Source organism: Sapajus apella, unplaced genomic scaffold (genome assembly GCF_009761245.1).
Source record: "Sapajus apella isolate SASKATOON/1434 unplaced genomic scaffold, GSC_monkey_1.0 scaffold6, whole genome shotgun sequence".
Classification (NCBI taxonomy): domain Eukaryota; kingdom Metazoa; phylum Chordata; class Mammalia; order Primates; family Cebidae; genus Sapajus; species Sapajus apella.
Window position 1 is genome coordinate 52,658,040 of NW_022436946.1, and position 17,208 is coordinate 52,675,247.

The following is a 17,208-nucleotide window of genomic DNA, read 5'->3' on the forward strand; positions in this document are numbered from 1 at the left end:
ATGCAATAAAATAAATAAATGGGGAAAAAACAAACAAACAAAAAAAACACTTAAAAAAAAAAAAAATCAATCCAGGAGCTGGTTTTTCAAAACGATCAACAAAAAAGACAGACCACTAGCTAGATTAATAAAAAAGAAAAGAGACAAGAATCAAACAGATGCAATAAAAAACAATAAAGGGACATCACCACAGATTCCACAGAAATACAAACCACCATCAGAGATTACTACAAACTGTATGCACATAAACCAGTAAACCCAGAAGAAATGGATAAATTCCTGGACACTTACACCCTTCCAAGCCTAAAGCAGGAAGAATCGAAACCCTGAATAGACCAATAAGAAGAGCTGATGTTGAGGCAGCAATTAATAGCTTACCAACCAAAAAAAATCCCAGGTCCAGATGCGTTCACGGCCGAAATCTACCAGACATACAAAGAGGAGCTGTTACCACTCCTGAAACTATTTCAAACAATACAAAAAGAGGGCATCCTCCCCAAATCTTTTGATGAGACCAACGACATCCTGATACCAAAACCCAACAGAGACTCAACAAGAAAACAAAACTTCAGGCCAATATCCATGATGAACACAGGTGCAAAAATCTTCAATAAAATACTGGAAAACCAATTGAAATAGCACATCAAAAAGCTTATCCATCAAGATCAAGTAGGCTTCATCTCAGGAATGTAAGGCCGGTTGAACATACACAAATGTATAAACATAATTCACCACAGAAACAGAACCAAAGACAAAAACCACATGATTATCTCAATAGATGCAGAGAAGGCCTTTGACAAAATTCAACAGCCCTTTATGCTAAAAACTCTAAATAAACTAGGTATCGATGGAGTATATCTCCAAATAACAAAAGCTATTTATGACAAACCCACAGGCTAATATCATACTTAATGGGCAAAAACTGGAAGCATTCCCTTTGAAATCTGGCACAAGACAAGGATGCCCTCTCTCACCACTCCTATTCAATATAATATCGGAAGTTCTAGCCAGGGCAATCAGGCAAGGAAAAGAAATAAAGTGTATTCAATTAGGAAAGGAGGAAGTCAAACTGTTTCTATTTGCAGACACATAATTGTATATTTAATAGATCCTATTGTCTCAGCCCAAAATCTCCTACAACTGATAAGCAAATTCAGCAAAGTCTCAGGATACAAAATCAATGTGCAAAAATCACAAGCATTCCTATATACCAATAACAGACTTAAAGAGAGCCACATCAAAAACACACTGCCATTCACAATTGCTACAAAGAGAATAAAATACCTAGGAATACAACTAACAAAGGATGTAAAGGACCTCTTCAAGGAGAACTACAAACCACTACTCAACGAAGTGTGAGAGGACACAAACAGATGAAGAAACATTCCATGCTCATGGTTAAGAAGAATCAATATCGTGAAAATGGCCATCTTGCCCTAAGTAATTTATAGATTCAACGCTATCCGCATCAAGCTACCAATGACCTTCTTCACAGAACTGGAAAAAACCACCTTAAACTTCATATGGAAGCAAGAGAGAGCCCACTTAGCTAAGTCAATTCTAAGCAAAAAGAACAAAGCCGGAGGCATCATGCTACTTGACTTCAAACAATACTACAAGGCTACAGTAATCAAAACAGCATGGTTCTGGTACCAAAGCAGAGGTACAGGCCAATGGAACAGAACAGAGGTGCCAGAAGCAACACCACACGTCTACAACCATCTGATCTTTGACAAACTTGACAAAAAGAGCAACGGGGAAATGATTCCCTGTTTAATAAATGGTATTGGGAAAACTGGCTAGCCATGTGCAGAAAGCCGAAACTGGACCCCTTCCTGACACCTTACACTAAAAATAACTCTAGGTGGATTAAAGACTTAAACGTAAGACCTAACAGCATAAAAACCTTAGAAGAAAACCTAGGCAAAATCATTCAGGACATAGGCATAGGCATAGGCAAGGACTTCATGACTAAAACACCAAAAGCACTGACAACAAAAGCCAAAATAGTCATATCGGATCTAATCAAACTCCAGAGCTTCTGCACAGCAAAAGAAACAGTCATTAGAGTGAATCGGCAACCAACAAAATGGGAAAAAATTTTTGCAATCTACACATCTGACAAAGTACTTATATCCAAAATCTATGAAGAACTAAAACAGATTTACAAGAAAAAAAACAAACAAACCGATTCAAAAGTGGGCAAAGGATACGAACAGACACTTTTCAAAAGAAGACATTTATGAGGCCAACGAACATATGAAAAAATGCTCATCATCACCAGTCATTAGAGAAATGCAAATCAAAATTATATTGAGATACCATCTCATGCCAGTTAGAATGGCAATCACTAAAAAATCTGGAGACAACAGATGCTGGAGAGGATGTGGAGAAATAGGAACATTTTTACACTGTGGTTGGAGTGTAAACTAGTTCTACCATTGTGGAAGACAGTGTGGCGATTCCTCAAGGACCTAGAAACAGAAATTCTATTTGATCCAGCAATCCCATTACTGGGTATATATCCAAAGGATTATAAATAGTTCTATTATAAGGGCACATGCACACGTATGTTCCTTGAAGCACTTTTTACAATAGCAAAGACCTGGAACCAACCCAAATGCCCACTGATGATAGATTGGACAGGGAAAATGTGGCACATATACACCATGGAATACTATGCAGCCATAAAAAATGATGAGTTAGTGTCCTTTGTAGGGACATGGATGAACCTGGAAACCATCATTCTCAGCAAACTGACACAGGAACAGAGAATCAAGCACCACATGTTCTGACTCACAGGCTGGTGTTGAACAATGAGAACACATGGACACGGGGCGGGGAGCATCACACACTCAGGTCTCTGCAGGGCGACGAGGGGAGGGACAGTGTGGGGTAAGGAGTTGGGGAGGGATTACATGGAGAGAAATGCCAGATATAGGTGATGTGGCTGGAGGCAGCAAACCACAGTGCCATGTATGAACCTATGCAACAAAACTGCATGTTCTTTACATGTACCCCAGAACCTAAAACAATAAAAAAATTATACATACACACACACACACAAAATAGGAACTGAAAGCAGGGATCAGGCGATACAGCTAGTTGGGTTCCTCCCCTACAAACCACAGTAAACTGAAGCCTTCTTGCTTGAGCGAGTTTCGCAGCCAGCACATCAGTTCAAGCTCAACCCGGAACTACTGAGCTCGGCTGGGGGGAAGGGCAGCTCCTATTGCAGAGGCAGGCCTAATCTTCCTGAGTAAACAAGAGAGGCAGGAAATACACGCAGCAGCTCCACTGAATCCGTGGCAGCCCAGTAGCACCTCTGCAGGCATACAAAGAAGGGGCTGCCTCCTGAAGCAGCTCCATGAGATCAAAGCTAGATAAATCCAAGAAGATGGGAAGAAACCAGTGCAAAAAGGATGAAGCCATCAAAGACCAGAACACCTCTTCCCCACCAAGGGATCACAACTCCTCACCAGCAAGGGAATAAAACAGGCTGGAGAACGAGTTTGATGAACTGACAGAAGCAGGCTTTAGAAGGTGTGTAAGAACTTCTTTGAGCTAACGGAACATGTTCTAACCCAATGCAAAGAAACTTTTACCTTGAAAAAAGGTTAGTCGAAATGCTAAGTAGAATAACCAGCTTAGAGAAGAACATAAACAACTTGAAGGAGCCGAAGAGCAGAGCAAAATAACTTCACAGAGCATACACAAGTTTCAATAGATGAATCAATCAAGCAGAAGAAAGGATATCAGAGATTGAAGATCAACTCAATGAAATAAAACGAGAAGGCAAAAAAAGAGAAAAAGCAGTGAAAAGAAATGAACAAAGCCTCCAAGAAATATGGGATTATGTGAAAAGACCTAATCTACGCTTGCCTGGTGTACCTGAAGGTGATGGGGAGAATGAATCCAAGTTGGATAATATCTTCAGGATATTATCCAGGAGAACTTCCCCAACTCAGCAAGGCAGGCCAACATTCAAATACAAGAAATACAGAGAACACCAAAAAGATACTCCTCAAGAAGAGCAACACCAAGGCACATAATCATATGATTAAAAATGCTAAGTGCAGCCAAAGAGAAAGATCAGGTCACCCACCATGGGAGGCCAATCAGACTCACAGCAGGTATCTTGGCAGAAACCCTAAAAGCCAGAAGAGAGTGAGGGACAATATTCAACATCCTTAAAGAAAAAAACTTTCAACCCAGAATTTCATCCAGCCAAACTAAGCTTCATAAGTGAAAGAGAAATAAAATCCTTTATGGGCCAGCAATTGCTGAGAGATTTCCTCGCCACCAGAGCTGCCTTACAAGAGCTTCTGAAGGAAGCACTAAACACAGAAGGCAACAAGAAGTACCAGCCACTGCAAAAAAGAACCAAATGGTAAAGAACAACGACGCAGTCAAGAAACTGTGCCAACCAATGGGCAAAACAACCAACCAGTAACAAAATGGCAAGATCAAATTCACACATAACAATATTAACATTAAATGTAAATGGACTAAATGCCCAATCAAAAGACACACACTGGGAAACTGGATAAAAAGTCAAGAACCATTGGTGTGCTGTATTCAGGAGACCCATCTCATGTGCAAAGACACACATAGACTCAAAATAAAGGGATGGAAGATCTACCAAGCAAATGGAGGGCAAAAAAAAAAAAAAAAAAAAAAAGCAGAAGGAGGGGTTGCAATCCTAGTCTCTGGTAAAATGGACTTTAAACCAACAAAGATCAAAAAGAGACAAAGAAGGGCATTACATAATGGTAAAAGGATCAATACAACAAGAAGAGCTAACTATCCTAAACATATATGCACCCAATGCAGGAGCACCCAGATACATAAAGCAAGTTCTTAATTACCTACAAAGAGACTTAGACTCCCATACAATAATAATGGGAGACTTTAACACTCCACTGTCAATATTAGACAGATCAATGAGAAAGAAAATCAACAAGGATATCCAGGACTTGAAAGCAGACCAGGACCATGCAAATCTCATATACATTTGCAGAACTCTCCACCCCAAATCCACAGAATATATATTCTTCTTGGCACCACATTGCACTTACTCTAAAATCGACCACATAATTGGAAGAAAATCATTCCTCAGCAAATTCAAAAGAATGGAAAACGTTGTTTCAGACCACAGTGCAATCAAATTAGAACTAAGAATTAAGAAACTCACTCAAAACTGCACCACTTCATGGAAACTGAACAATTGGCTCCTGAATGTCAACTGGATAAACAATGAAATGAAGTCATAAATAAAGATGTTCTTCAAAACCAATGAGACATGAAATAAAGATGTTCTTCAAAACCAATGAAGACACAACATACCAGAATCTCTGGGACATTTAAAGCAGTGTCTAGAGGGAAATTTATAGCAATAAATGTCTGCATGAGAAGCGAGGAAAGATCTAAAATTGACACCCTACCACCAAAATTGAAAGAGCTACAGGAGCAAGATCAAAAAACTCAAAAGCTAGCAGAAGACAAGAAATAACTAAGATCAGAGCAGAACTGAAGGAGACAGAGATACAAAAAAACATCCAAAAATGAATTAAATCCAGGAGCTGGTTTTTTGAAAAGATCAACAAAATAGACCACTAGCCAGATTAATAAAAAAGAAAAGAGAGAAAGAATCAAATAGATGCAATAAAAACCAATAAAGGGGACATCACCCCTGATTCCACAGAAATACAAACTACCATCAGAGATTACTACAAACAACTCTATGAACATAAACTAGTAAATCTGGAACAAAAGGATAAATTCCTGGACACTTACACCCTCCCAAGCCTAAGGCAAGAAGAAGTTGAAACCCTGAATTGACCAATAACAAGGGCTGAAGCTGAGGCAGCAATGAATAGCCTACCAAACAAAAAAAGTCCAAGTCCAGATGGGTTCACAACCAAATTCTACCAGACGTGCAAAGAGGAGCTGGTACCATTCCTTCTGAAACTATTCCAAACAATACAAAAAGAGGGAATCCTCCCTAACTCATTTTATGAGACCAACATCATCCTGATACCAAAACCTGGCAGAGAATCAACACAAAAAGAAAACTTCAGGCCAATATTCATGATGAACATCGACACAAAAATCTTCAATAAAATACTGGCAAACTGAATGCAACAGCATATCAAAAAGCTAATTCATCAAGATTAAGTAGGCTTCACCCTGGGGATGCAAGGCTGGTTCAACACACCCAAGTCTATAAACGTAATCCATCACATAAACAGAACCAAACACAAAAACCATGATTATCTCAATAGATGCAGAGAAGGCCTTCGAAAAAATTCAACAGCCTGTTACGCTAAAAACCCTCAATAAACTAGGTATCGATGGAATGTATCTCAAAATAATAAAAGCTACTTACGACAAACCCACAGCCAATATCACATTGATAACGCAAACACTTAAAGCATTCCCTTTGAAATCAGGCACTAGACAAGGATGCCCTCTCTCATCACTCCTATTCAATATAGTATTGGAAGTTCTAGCCAGGGCAATCAGGCAAGAAAAAGAAATAAAGGGTATTCAATTAAGAAAGGAGAAAGTCAAATTGTCTCTTTTGAGACCCCACAGTCTCAGCCCCAAATCTCCTTAAATTGATAAGCAACTTCAGCAAAGTCTCAGGATACAAAATCAACGTGCAGAAATCACACAACATTCCTATACACCAGTAACAGACAAACAGAGGCAAATTTAGAGTGAACTCCCATTCACAATTGCTACAAAGACAATAAAATAGCTAGCAATACAACTAACAAAGGATGTAAAGCACCTCTTCAAGAAGAACTACAAACTACTGCTTAGGGAAATAAGAGAGGACACGAACAGATGGAAAAACATTCCATGCTCATGGTTAGGAAGAATTAATATTGTGAAAATGGCCATACTGCCCAAAGTAATTTGCAGATTCAATGCTATCCCTATCAAGCTACCTATGACCCTCTTTACAGAACTGGAAAAAACCACTTTAAACTTCCTATGGAACCAAAAGAGAGCCCACATAGCCAAGAGAATTCTAAGCAAAAAGAACAAAGCCGGAGGCATCATGCTGCCTGGCTTCAAACTATAGGCTACATTAATCAAAACAGCATGGTACTGGTACTAAAATAGAGACATAGACCAATGGAACAGAACAGAGGCCTTGGAAGCAACACCACACATCTACAACCATCTGATCTTTGATAAACCTGACAAAAACCAGCAATGAGGAAAGGATTCCCTGTTTAATAAATGGTGTTGGGAAAACTGGCTAGCCACGTGCATGCAGAAAGCAGAAGCTGGATCCCTTCCTGACACCCTACACTAAAATTAACTCTAGATGGATTAAATATTTAAACACGAGACCTAATACCATAAAAACCCTAGAAGAAAACCTAGGCGAAGCCATTCAGGATATAGGCATAGGCAAGGACTTCATGACTAAAACATCAAAAGCAATGACAACAAAAGCCAAAATAGACAAATGGGATTTAATTAAACTTCAGAGCTTCTGTACAGCAAAAGAAACAATCATTAGAGTGAACTGGCAACCAACAGAATGGGAAAAATTTTTCACAATCTACTCTTCTGACAAAGGGCTAAGATCCAGAACTAAAACAGATTTTGAAGAAAATACCAAACAAATCCATTCAAATGTGGGTGAAGGATATGAACAGACACTTTACAAAAGAAGGAGGCCAACAAACATATGAAAAAATGCTCATCATCACTGGTCATCAGAGAAATGCAAATCAAAACTACATTGAGATACCATCTCACACCAGTTAGAATGGTGATCATTAAAAAATCTGGAGACAACAGATGCTGGAGAGGATGTGGAGAAATAGGCACACTTTTACACTGCTGGTGGGAGTGTAAATTAGGTCAACCATTGTGGAAGACAGTGTGGTGATTCCTCAAGGATCTAGAAATAGAAATTCCATTTGATCCAGCAATCATATTACTGGGTATATATCCAAAGGATTATAAATCATTCTATCATAAAGACACATGCACATGTACGTTCACTGTGGCACTATTTACAATAGCAAAGACCTGGAACAAACCCAAATGCCCATCAATGATAGACTGGACAAAGAAAATGTGGCACATATACACCATGGAATACGATGCAGCCATAAAAACAATGAGTTCGTGTCCTTTGTAGGAACACAGATGAATCTGGAAATCATTCTCAGCAAACTGACACAAGAACAGAAAATCAAACACCTGCATGTTCTCACTCATAGGCAGGTGTTGAGCAATGAGAACACATGGACACAGGGAGGGGAGCATCACACACTGGGGTCTGTTGGGGGGTAGACTAGGGGAGGGACAGCAGGGGGTGGTGAGGGATAACATGGGAAGAAATGCTAGATATAGGTTAAGGGGGAATGGAAACAGCAATCCACCTTGCCATGTATGTATGTACCCATGCAACAATCCTGTATGATCTGCACATGTACCCCAGAACCTAAAAATAAAAAAAAGATTAGCAGATAAAAGGAAATCTGGCATACCTTTTCAGCTTTCTGGTGCATCATCTCATTGAACAGTTCTGTACAGTCATTTATAAATTTTTCACTGACTACAACAGTGTCGCTAAAGACTACAGCTGAGGCCTGTTTGCTGAATGCCCTCATCACCTGCTGAAGCAATATGGCAGCATCTTCAACTGATAAAGAAGTGGGTAGCAGAGGCTAGAATTACAAACAAAATAAAAAGTAAAGTATAAATGCACTATAATACAGGGAAACCATTTGCTATATACATATATGCTCTCTGTAGGTGATCTCATCAAGTCCAGTTGCTTTTGGAACTATATTTACGCCAATAACCTCACAAATTAAATTTCTGGTTTCATTACTACTCTGAGCTCTGAAATCATATATCCTATTGCTTACCTTCCCCACTTGAATGCCTTACAGGCATCTCCAACTGTTCAAAGCAATACTCAAACCTACAAGGCACATAGTTTCTCTTCTCACAAAGCCACAACAGTCCACCAGGATGTCCTGATACCCTTCAAATTGTATTTTGTCATAACTCTTTCTCCTATCTGAAATTATCTTACTGTTTTCATTAACTATCTTTACTTAATGAAAGTGTCCCTCCTAAGAACAGCAAACTTCTCTGGCTACCATATCCCCAACAAGTATTAATAGAATGATGCCTGGCACACATAAAGTGGTTTTGTTAGATGAATAAAAAACCACTTAAATCTGGAATCTTTGGTACCTGCATATCCAAAACAGAGAATTTTCTGCTTTATAAAGAGGGTCTGGGCTCGAACAGAAAATAATGGATTGGCCTCTTATTTATTTTTCTTTACCTACACTTATCTTTTTGGCATGCTGAAGGGCAGGTCAACATTGAACACTGAAGTAAACACTATCAGTGCCAAAGCAGCTTGTGTTAATACATTAGCAGAGATTAATAGATAAGGCATAAACAAATGCTACACTGTGCCTGATGCCAGTACAGCTGTAAATGCTTGGATAAGATGTGAGAAGTCTGATCAATTCAGTATCAGGATTAACAGGAGTGTTACACTGTTTGCTTGTTTTGAGATTTACAGAGTTCTCAATGTTGACCGTCCACATGTAGAAGGTCACCCGAAAGACTTTAAGCATAAAGATTATTTTTGTTATAACAATGATTAGAATTTGCCTCCAAAGCCAAGACCACCTTTATGTATCCTAATTTCTAAATGGTTAAATATTAGTAAAATATCAGTTGTCACTGGTTTAAAGAAAAGTGAGAAAAAGATAAAACATACTGCAATATCAACCCATGTTCCAGAGCTGATGGCTTCTTCTACTGATGCTTCCACTTGATCCACAAGTCCTTGACCAACACAAGCTGCTTTCAAAAACAAGAGTTGTGTAGTTTTGTATCTTTTCTTTATGTAGCTTACAGCATCTGGGATTCCAAGTCTGGACAAAGCATCAAATTCTAGAAATACATAACGAAGTTGGATTAGGATTGTCAATTACATATAAGACAAAAGTGAAAAATAAAAACTTAAAAAGTCAATAAAAGTTGTTAGATATATCTATCTTCTTAACTCCTCTAACTCCACCCCAAATAATCATGCTTAAGAAAGCTAGTTATAATAAAGTTCTAATCCATGATTATAATTGGAGAAACTAAAAAGTCCATCATAGGAAACCAAGAAAACATAAGCAAAACCCAGTATTTTACCAACCATTTAAATTGTTTATATACTAAGGACTTATAGGTTTATCACTGAGGAAGTACTCTGTTATGCAGTTTGACTTGGCTTATAAAATCGATCAAATGAAGTGATATATAAATATATGCCTATATATATCATATATGCATATGCTAATTGTTTTAATAACTAAATTTATTCCAATTTATCCAAATGACAGTAGAACTTCAGGCACAGAATTTAGAATAATTTCAATGTTTCCAAAGTTTTAGGTAAGTAATAAAAATACACATTGTAAATCTGATAGCCAATAAAATATTTCTAAGATGAAATATCTGAAAAACTGGGCAGCTTCACAAAATGTAAGATATAATAATGACTTTTATGAATTAAAAAATACTTTAAGTTTATAGTGCCATCTCAATAAATGTAACTGGAAGAATGGCAGCAATTAGTAACAGCTTTAGCCTTTTTACATTATAAATGTTCAGTAACCATAGAACTAAACTCAGTTCCAAGACCCACAGAAACTTGCAGTGTGATTACTTTTAACTTAAAGGGAACCATTATAATATTCTGACCATACAGGACAGTATATGTAGCCTCTAGGGTTCCCTTTTTAAATTTTAATTTATTTATTATTTTTTTAATATAACCTGCAGATCAAAGGAGGACCCTAGGATTAGTATAATACTTTTGAAGAATGAGTTTAGTGTTAAAAAGAAATTTTAAAGAAATAAAGTTACCTAGATAGCCATTCTGCCTGAAAAAGGAATCCACCCAAGTACTCTGTGTCCTGGAGTAGATGTCAGGGATAAACACAGCTTTATCCTGTCTCCCACCAACCACAGTGCCTCGTAAGCGTCCGCTATTAACAAGTTCCTCAAGCACAGCTTAAAACAAACCCACAGGAATACAAACAAATCAGAGCAGGGTATAAATCTTAAAAAGTAAAATACTTTATTATTTCATAATTTACTTATTCTTACCCTTAAAAAAAAAACAATCTGAAGTTTAAATAGCATAAATGAAGGTAGCATATTTTAGACAAAAATTTCCTGCCATTTATGAGAATATTCAGATCACAAATTCAGGGAAATTTTACATTCTGGCAACTTGCTAAAGGTATTGAACTTGTAACTCAAACTAGTTAATATTAAGACTCAATTTTTTAGTTTGAGTAATTTTGGGGAAAACATAGTATGCCATTATCTAATAATTTATTAAAAATAGATGATAAAACACTTGAAGAACAGGTAATATGTAATTATTAGTATTAAACAAGTTCAGTGTTTTAATATTAAAAAAAAATCAAGACACCTAGACCATATTAGAATTAGTGTGAAATAAAATTGTGAGCATTTTAAAGAGTTATTACATTTCCACTGTTTACACTGAAGTAAGACATTTCAACCCTACCTATAAGAGAAGTAGAATGCCTTGGTTAAGAGTATCAATTATGGAGCCAGACTGATTAAATCTAAACCTCAACTCTGTCACCTACCAGCTATGAAACACTAGACAAGTCATTTTCCTTATTTCTCTATTTTTGTATCTGTGAAATGGGGACAGTAACAATATCATCTCATAGAATTGTTGTATTCAAGTAAAGTGCTTGGAATGGTATCTGGCATATAATAAAAGCTCAATAAATATTAACTAAATATCACTACCACCACCGCCACCACCATCAAGTGGACAATGCTGTCATTAATAACAAATTTATATTTCTATTTAAACCATAACATTTAACTACATAGTTTGTTGTTTCAGAAATTAAAATCCTCTGAAAAAGGGAAAAGAGAGAAGGGAGCTATTTCTAAGTGAATCAGCAACCACATTCAAAAGATGACTGGCACAAAGAAAGGCTAATGAAAATTGGTCTGTAACAGAAATATAAATTGGTTTGTGCATGAATTTTAAAATTGCAATGCTGAGTAAACTATAATGCATCAAAAAAGTCCAGATTTCTCAATAGACTATAACACATGATTATCAATTTAATATGACTGTACAATACAAACCAATTTTAAATTCTGACGAAAGTTGTGAAGATACCAATTATTACTTGAAGAACTTTACATTATAATGAAATTACACCAACCACTAATTACATAGATTCCAAACAGTCAGCTTAATTTTAAATCTGTCAAACAAAAATTTTAAAGTTCATATTCTGAAAATATAGTGAAAATTAATTTTTGGTTCAATACTTGACATTTCTTTTCCATTTTTCATTGTAGTTCTTACATTTGCACAGATAATCTGAGCTGAAAGATAAAGTAATTGCTTTTAAAAATTATTTCAACAAAGCATTAAGAAAACCCCCAAAACCTCCCAAGAGCTTTACAAACAACATAGATAATGAACAGATTATTTTGGAGATAATATTATGTTGTTGGAATGCTAAAAATATACTTTTATTGCTATCAAGTCTTTGTAACAAATTGTTAGTAAAACACAATTTTTCATATTAGACAATGTAGCAAAATCATAAGAAAAATAAAAACTATTCTCAGTCTTACAATTTTAAATCTCTATATGCATATGTATAATAGTGTGCAGCATATGTTTTCATTATATGTGCTTACTTTTTTATTCATTCTAGGGCTAACCAATATTAAATGTTTGGTGAGTATAACAGATAGGTACATATATAAAACTTGATACAAAGAAACTTTTTCAAACTAGGAAATATTTTAGTTACATTAAGAATAAAAGAGGAAAAAAACAGTTTTACATTAATAGTCTATTCAGCGACTAATTAACTGAATATAATTTAAACCAAACTCACAGTAAAGAAGTTGCTCCTGAAATCCATATTTTGAAATCAAAGAATTCACAGCTGTAGGCCTTTATGGAAAGTTAAAAAAGAAATTCTTACTCATTATAGGGCTACAGATTTTTGAACTCAAAAAAATAAGGTAATTAGAATTTAAGAAAAATACTGTTTAAAAGAAAAAATGAAGTCAAAAATTACACCAAATCTTAAATCCTTAATTGGAATTTTGCTACCGAAATATCAAAGAAATCAATCTGTACTTGCAATCAAGGATCAATTTATGTTCTCATTCCACTAAATTTTCACCACGGATTTCCATATTTGCCTTGGTCTTTATGTTTCTCTTCATTCTGTTTTTTTCTGTCTGGAGGCTCTTTCCTTAGTTGGGAATATTCAAGTAGATGTCATATGATGCTATTTTTGAAGAAAAATGAGACCATATGTGCACTGAAAATATTTGGAATATGAGGCTAGATTACGGTGACTGATTGAGAGGAATCCATTTAAAATCCATTTTTTTTCTTTTGCTTTTGAGTATTTTCTGTAATGACTATGCATTTCTTTTGTTAAGCAGTTTTATTGCAATAAGGCATAATTTAAATTACATGAAATCTACCCCATCATAAGTGTACAATTCAATGTTCTTAATACATTTATAGAGTTGGGCAACCATCACTATAAACCAGTTCATAATGTTTTCATCACCCACAAAATTATTTGATAGTTATCTGCAGTTAATTCCTGCTTTCACTCCTAAATCTAGACAACTATCTGTTTCCTGCCTCTATAAATTTGCCTTTCTAGCCATTAATATAAATGGAATTAATATGTGGTCTCCTTTCTGTGTTTTTGAGATTCATCCATGATGAAGCATGCATCAGTAGTTCATCCTTCTTACTGATTAATAGCATTCCATTGTATGAATATACCACATTTGGTTTATACACTCATTGGTTGACAGACATGTGGATTATTTCTAGTTTGTGGCTACTGTGGATAATGCTCCCATGAGCCTTTACATTTTTGACTTTGTATGAATGAATGTTTTCATTCTGGGGGGGGGGGGGGAATTCCTATAAGTGTATCTTTTTTGTAATAATCATCTTTTTTTTTTTTTTTTAAAGGATACAAGAAAAGGATTTAGATTTTTTATTCTGATTATATCATTTTTTCCTATTCCTTTTAAGGTAGTATGCCTATTCTCTTTAGTTAAGGTTAGTTTTCATTTTTAATGCATATAATAAAAAGTAATTCTAACATTTCAACCCTCCACTGTTTATTATTTAGGATACTGTAAATATTTTCTACTTCCAATTTGTGAAAACAGAATTATTATTTTTATCAAATTCTTAGAATCAGTTTGCTTTTTATTAAATTGTTTTACCCCAAATTTTCAGCTAAATTATCTGGAACACTGCTTTAATCAGTTTAGTGTTGCCATAACAAAATACATGAGGCTGGGTAATTTATAAAGAAAAAAGGTTTATTTGGCTCATGATTCTGGTGGCTGGAAAGTTCAAGACTGAGAAGCTACATTTATTGAGGGTTTCAAGCAGCTTCAATTCATGGCAGTAAGTGGAAAAGGAGCAGACATGTGCAAAGAAATCACATGGAGGAAGCAAAGGGGAGAAGCCGAGGAAGCCAGACTCTGCTCAACAATATATTCTCTTGAGAACTAATCCATTCCCGTGAGAATAAGAATTCACTTATCCTGGTGGGAGGGTATTAATCTATTTACGAGAGATCCACTCCTGTGACCCAAGCATTTGAGATCAAACTGCAACAAAATACTGCCATATTGGAGATTAAACTGCAACAGAATTTTAGTGGGTACAAACCACATCCAAACCAGAGCAAACCTCCAAACCAACAAGGTCTAGGTGCTCTCCTCTGTTTACCTTATAATTGTGACAACCTTCTCATATTTTTTGTCTTTTATTACCTTCTACCAAAATACATCTTTACAAAAATGTACAAGTCTCCTTGAAGGACTTCATCTTAAAATTTCTAGTACATAACTTGCTGTTGATGTTCAATAAATAATCAATTGAGTTGTGCAAAATTTCTAGCTTTTTTTTGCATGATGAAACTTTAGCTTAATTTTTATTTCAATTTGAAATATAACATAGTTTAGTAAACCTACATATATAGTTCTCACTAGCTGCTTCCTGCTCTTTTCTCTGGCCATCTATAATGACAAGAAATATCAATAAAAACAGGAAATACAAACTTTTTAAAAGTCAGAGATGCAGGTGTCTTCTTTGAGGTTAGACTAGAGAAGTGGGATGGTTCCTTATTTTTAGGAAACAAATGTGAAGATATGGTCTCTTAAATGGTACTATCTGGATGCCACACAACCTAGCAACATCTTTTGAGGCTCAAAACTTATTTTCCTCTCATTATTTGATGGTACCATATACAGAAACTCAGGACTACTATGAATGAGAAAAACAGCTGATTTTGATGAAAATTACCATCACCACAATAGTCAATGAAAAAAGTTAAATATTTATAACTAGGAAAAACATATTTTTAGTTTTTGGTTTTTGACAAAGTAATAAATGAACAGGGTTCAAAAAAGTTACAAAACTGAAAAATCCCTGTCCATTCCTATCACCCAGCTGCCCAGTTTCTCTCCCCAGAAACAACCATCCGTTTCTTTGTTAAGAGGGTGATCTAGTGCAGGCTGTCTGGGCCTACATGGAATAAAGAGAACATCCACATGAGAAAAGGAGCTGCAGTAGCAATGGGAAACCAGTCATATAAGGATAATAGGAGTTCAATTTTTCTCAGTCGGTGAAGAAAGCTACAAACCTGGAAAAGAACGAAACTAGAATGAAATGAAACGTATGGTGTTGGACTAAAATTGGAAGTATCAGTACAGACACACAGTTTTCAATACACACAGATAAAGATATAGAAATACAGTGGAGGAGGATCCAAGATGGCCGTTTAGGAACAGCTCAGGATTGCAGCTCCCAGTGAAAGCACAGAGGGTGAGTGGATGCCGCATTTTTATTGCCCACAGACTAGGAAATTCCCAGGCGGAGAAGCTCCACAGTCGCCGGCGCGGCTGTGCCGGCCGGCGCCGCTGCTTTGCCCCGCGCGGCTGCTTTGTCGGCGCCCTGGAGCAGCAGTTCTCTGTACAAAATACACCGGTCCGGGTGCCCTTTTGGCTGGCGATTGGAGCCACGAGAAGTCGCCCATTCGCCGGTTAAAAAAGGGGACTGAGCAGAGAACCAGGACAGTAGATTCCAGGGCAAAAAAAAAAAAAAAGCGCCACACACCTCAGTGCCGCTGTTTAAGCCAGCGCAGTGAGTGGACGCAGGGGAAAACAAACAGACCCAGGCGCCTCTTCAACAGGCGACCGGAACATGAAATTAAAAAAGACTCTGAGGCAGGGAGCCAGGTGATCAGGCTCGGCTGGTCCCACCCCCACAAAAGAACAGCAACCAGAAACTCTGGATTGAGACTTTCACAGCAAGCGCAGCTGAACCCGGGACGGTCCAGCTCTGTGGGGGACGGGCGTCCGCCATTACCGAGGCAGCCCGCCACGACCGAGTTAGTCTGCCAATGCTGAGGCAGCCCGCCGTTGCCAAGGCAACCCACCATTGCTGAGGCAGCCTACCGTTGACAAGGCAACCCGCCATTGCTGAGGCAGCCCCCCGTTGCCAAGGCAACCCGCCACTGCTGAGGCAGCCCGCCATTGCTGAGGCAGCCCGCCGTTGCCAAGGCAACCCGCTACAACAGAGAGACTCCACCTCAACAAAGGCGGGCCACCATCACCAAAGCAGTTCTAACTACACCCATATAAACAGGACTGCAGGGAAGTTCATTCGGCAGTGGGGCGGAGCCCACAGCAGCTCAGAAAAGCCTCTATAGGCCGACAGTGACTAGACTGCCACCTTGCTAGGCTGGGCAGGTCTGAAGGAAAAAAAAAAAAAAAAAAAAGAAGGCGGCAGCATAACGGAAACTCATAAATAAAGCCCTAAATCCCTGGGACAGAGCACCTGGGAACAAAAAGCAGTTTATGAGTTCTGCTGCAGCAGACCTAAAGTACCTGCCCAGCAGCTCTGAATGAACAACAGAGCTCACAGCTCACCATTTGAGCTCCTATAAAGAAGAGACCGTCTCCTCAAGCAGCTCCCTGACCCCTATATATCCAAAGAGACACCTCATAAAAGAGAGATCAGATTGACACTAGGCGGGTATCCTTCTGGGACAAAGATAGCAGAAGAAGAAAACCGGT

General features: G+C 37.4%; 1 protein-coding gene across 1 annotated transcript in view; it reads right to left on the reverse strand.

Moving 5' to 3' along the window:
* The window catches only part of UFL1 (UFM1 specific ligase 1), a 68,133-nt gene that overhangs the window by 29,883 nt on the left and 21,042 nt on the right, over positions 1–17,208 (reverse strand). The window contains exons 7-10 of the mRNA XM_032275218.1: positions 12,972–13,030; positions 10,924–11,070; positions 9,782–9,957; positions 8,523–8,702 (exon numbers count right to left, since the gene is read on the reverse strand). Of these exons, the coding sequence (XP_032131109.1) occupies positions 8,523–8,702; positions 9,782–9,957; positions 10,924–11,070; positions 12,972–13,030 (562 nt within the window). The remainder of the gene's footprint in view (positions 1–8,522; positions 8,703–9,781; positions 9,958–10,923; positions 11,071–12,971; positions 13,031–17,208) is intronic.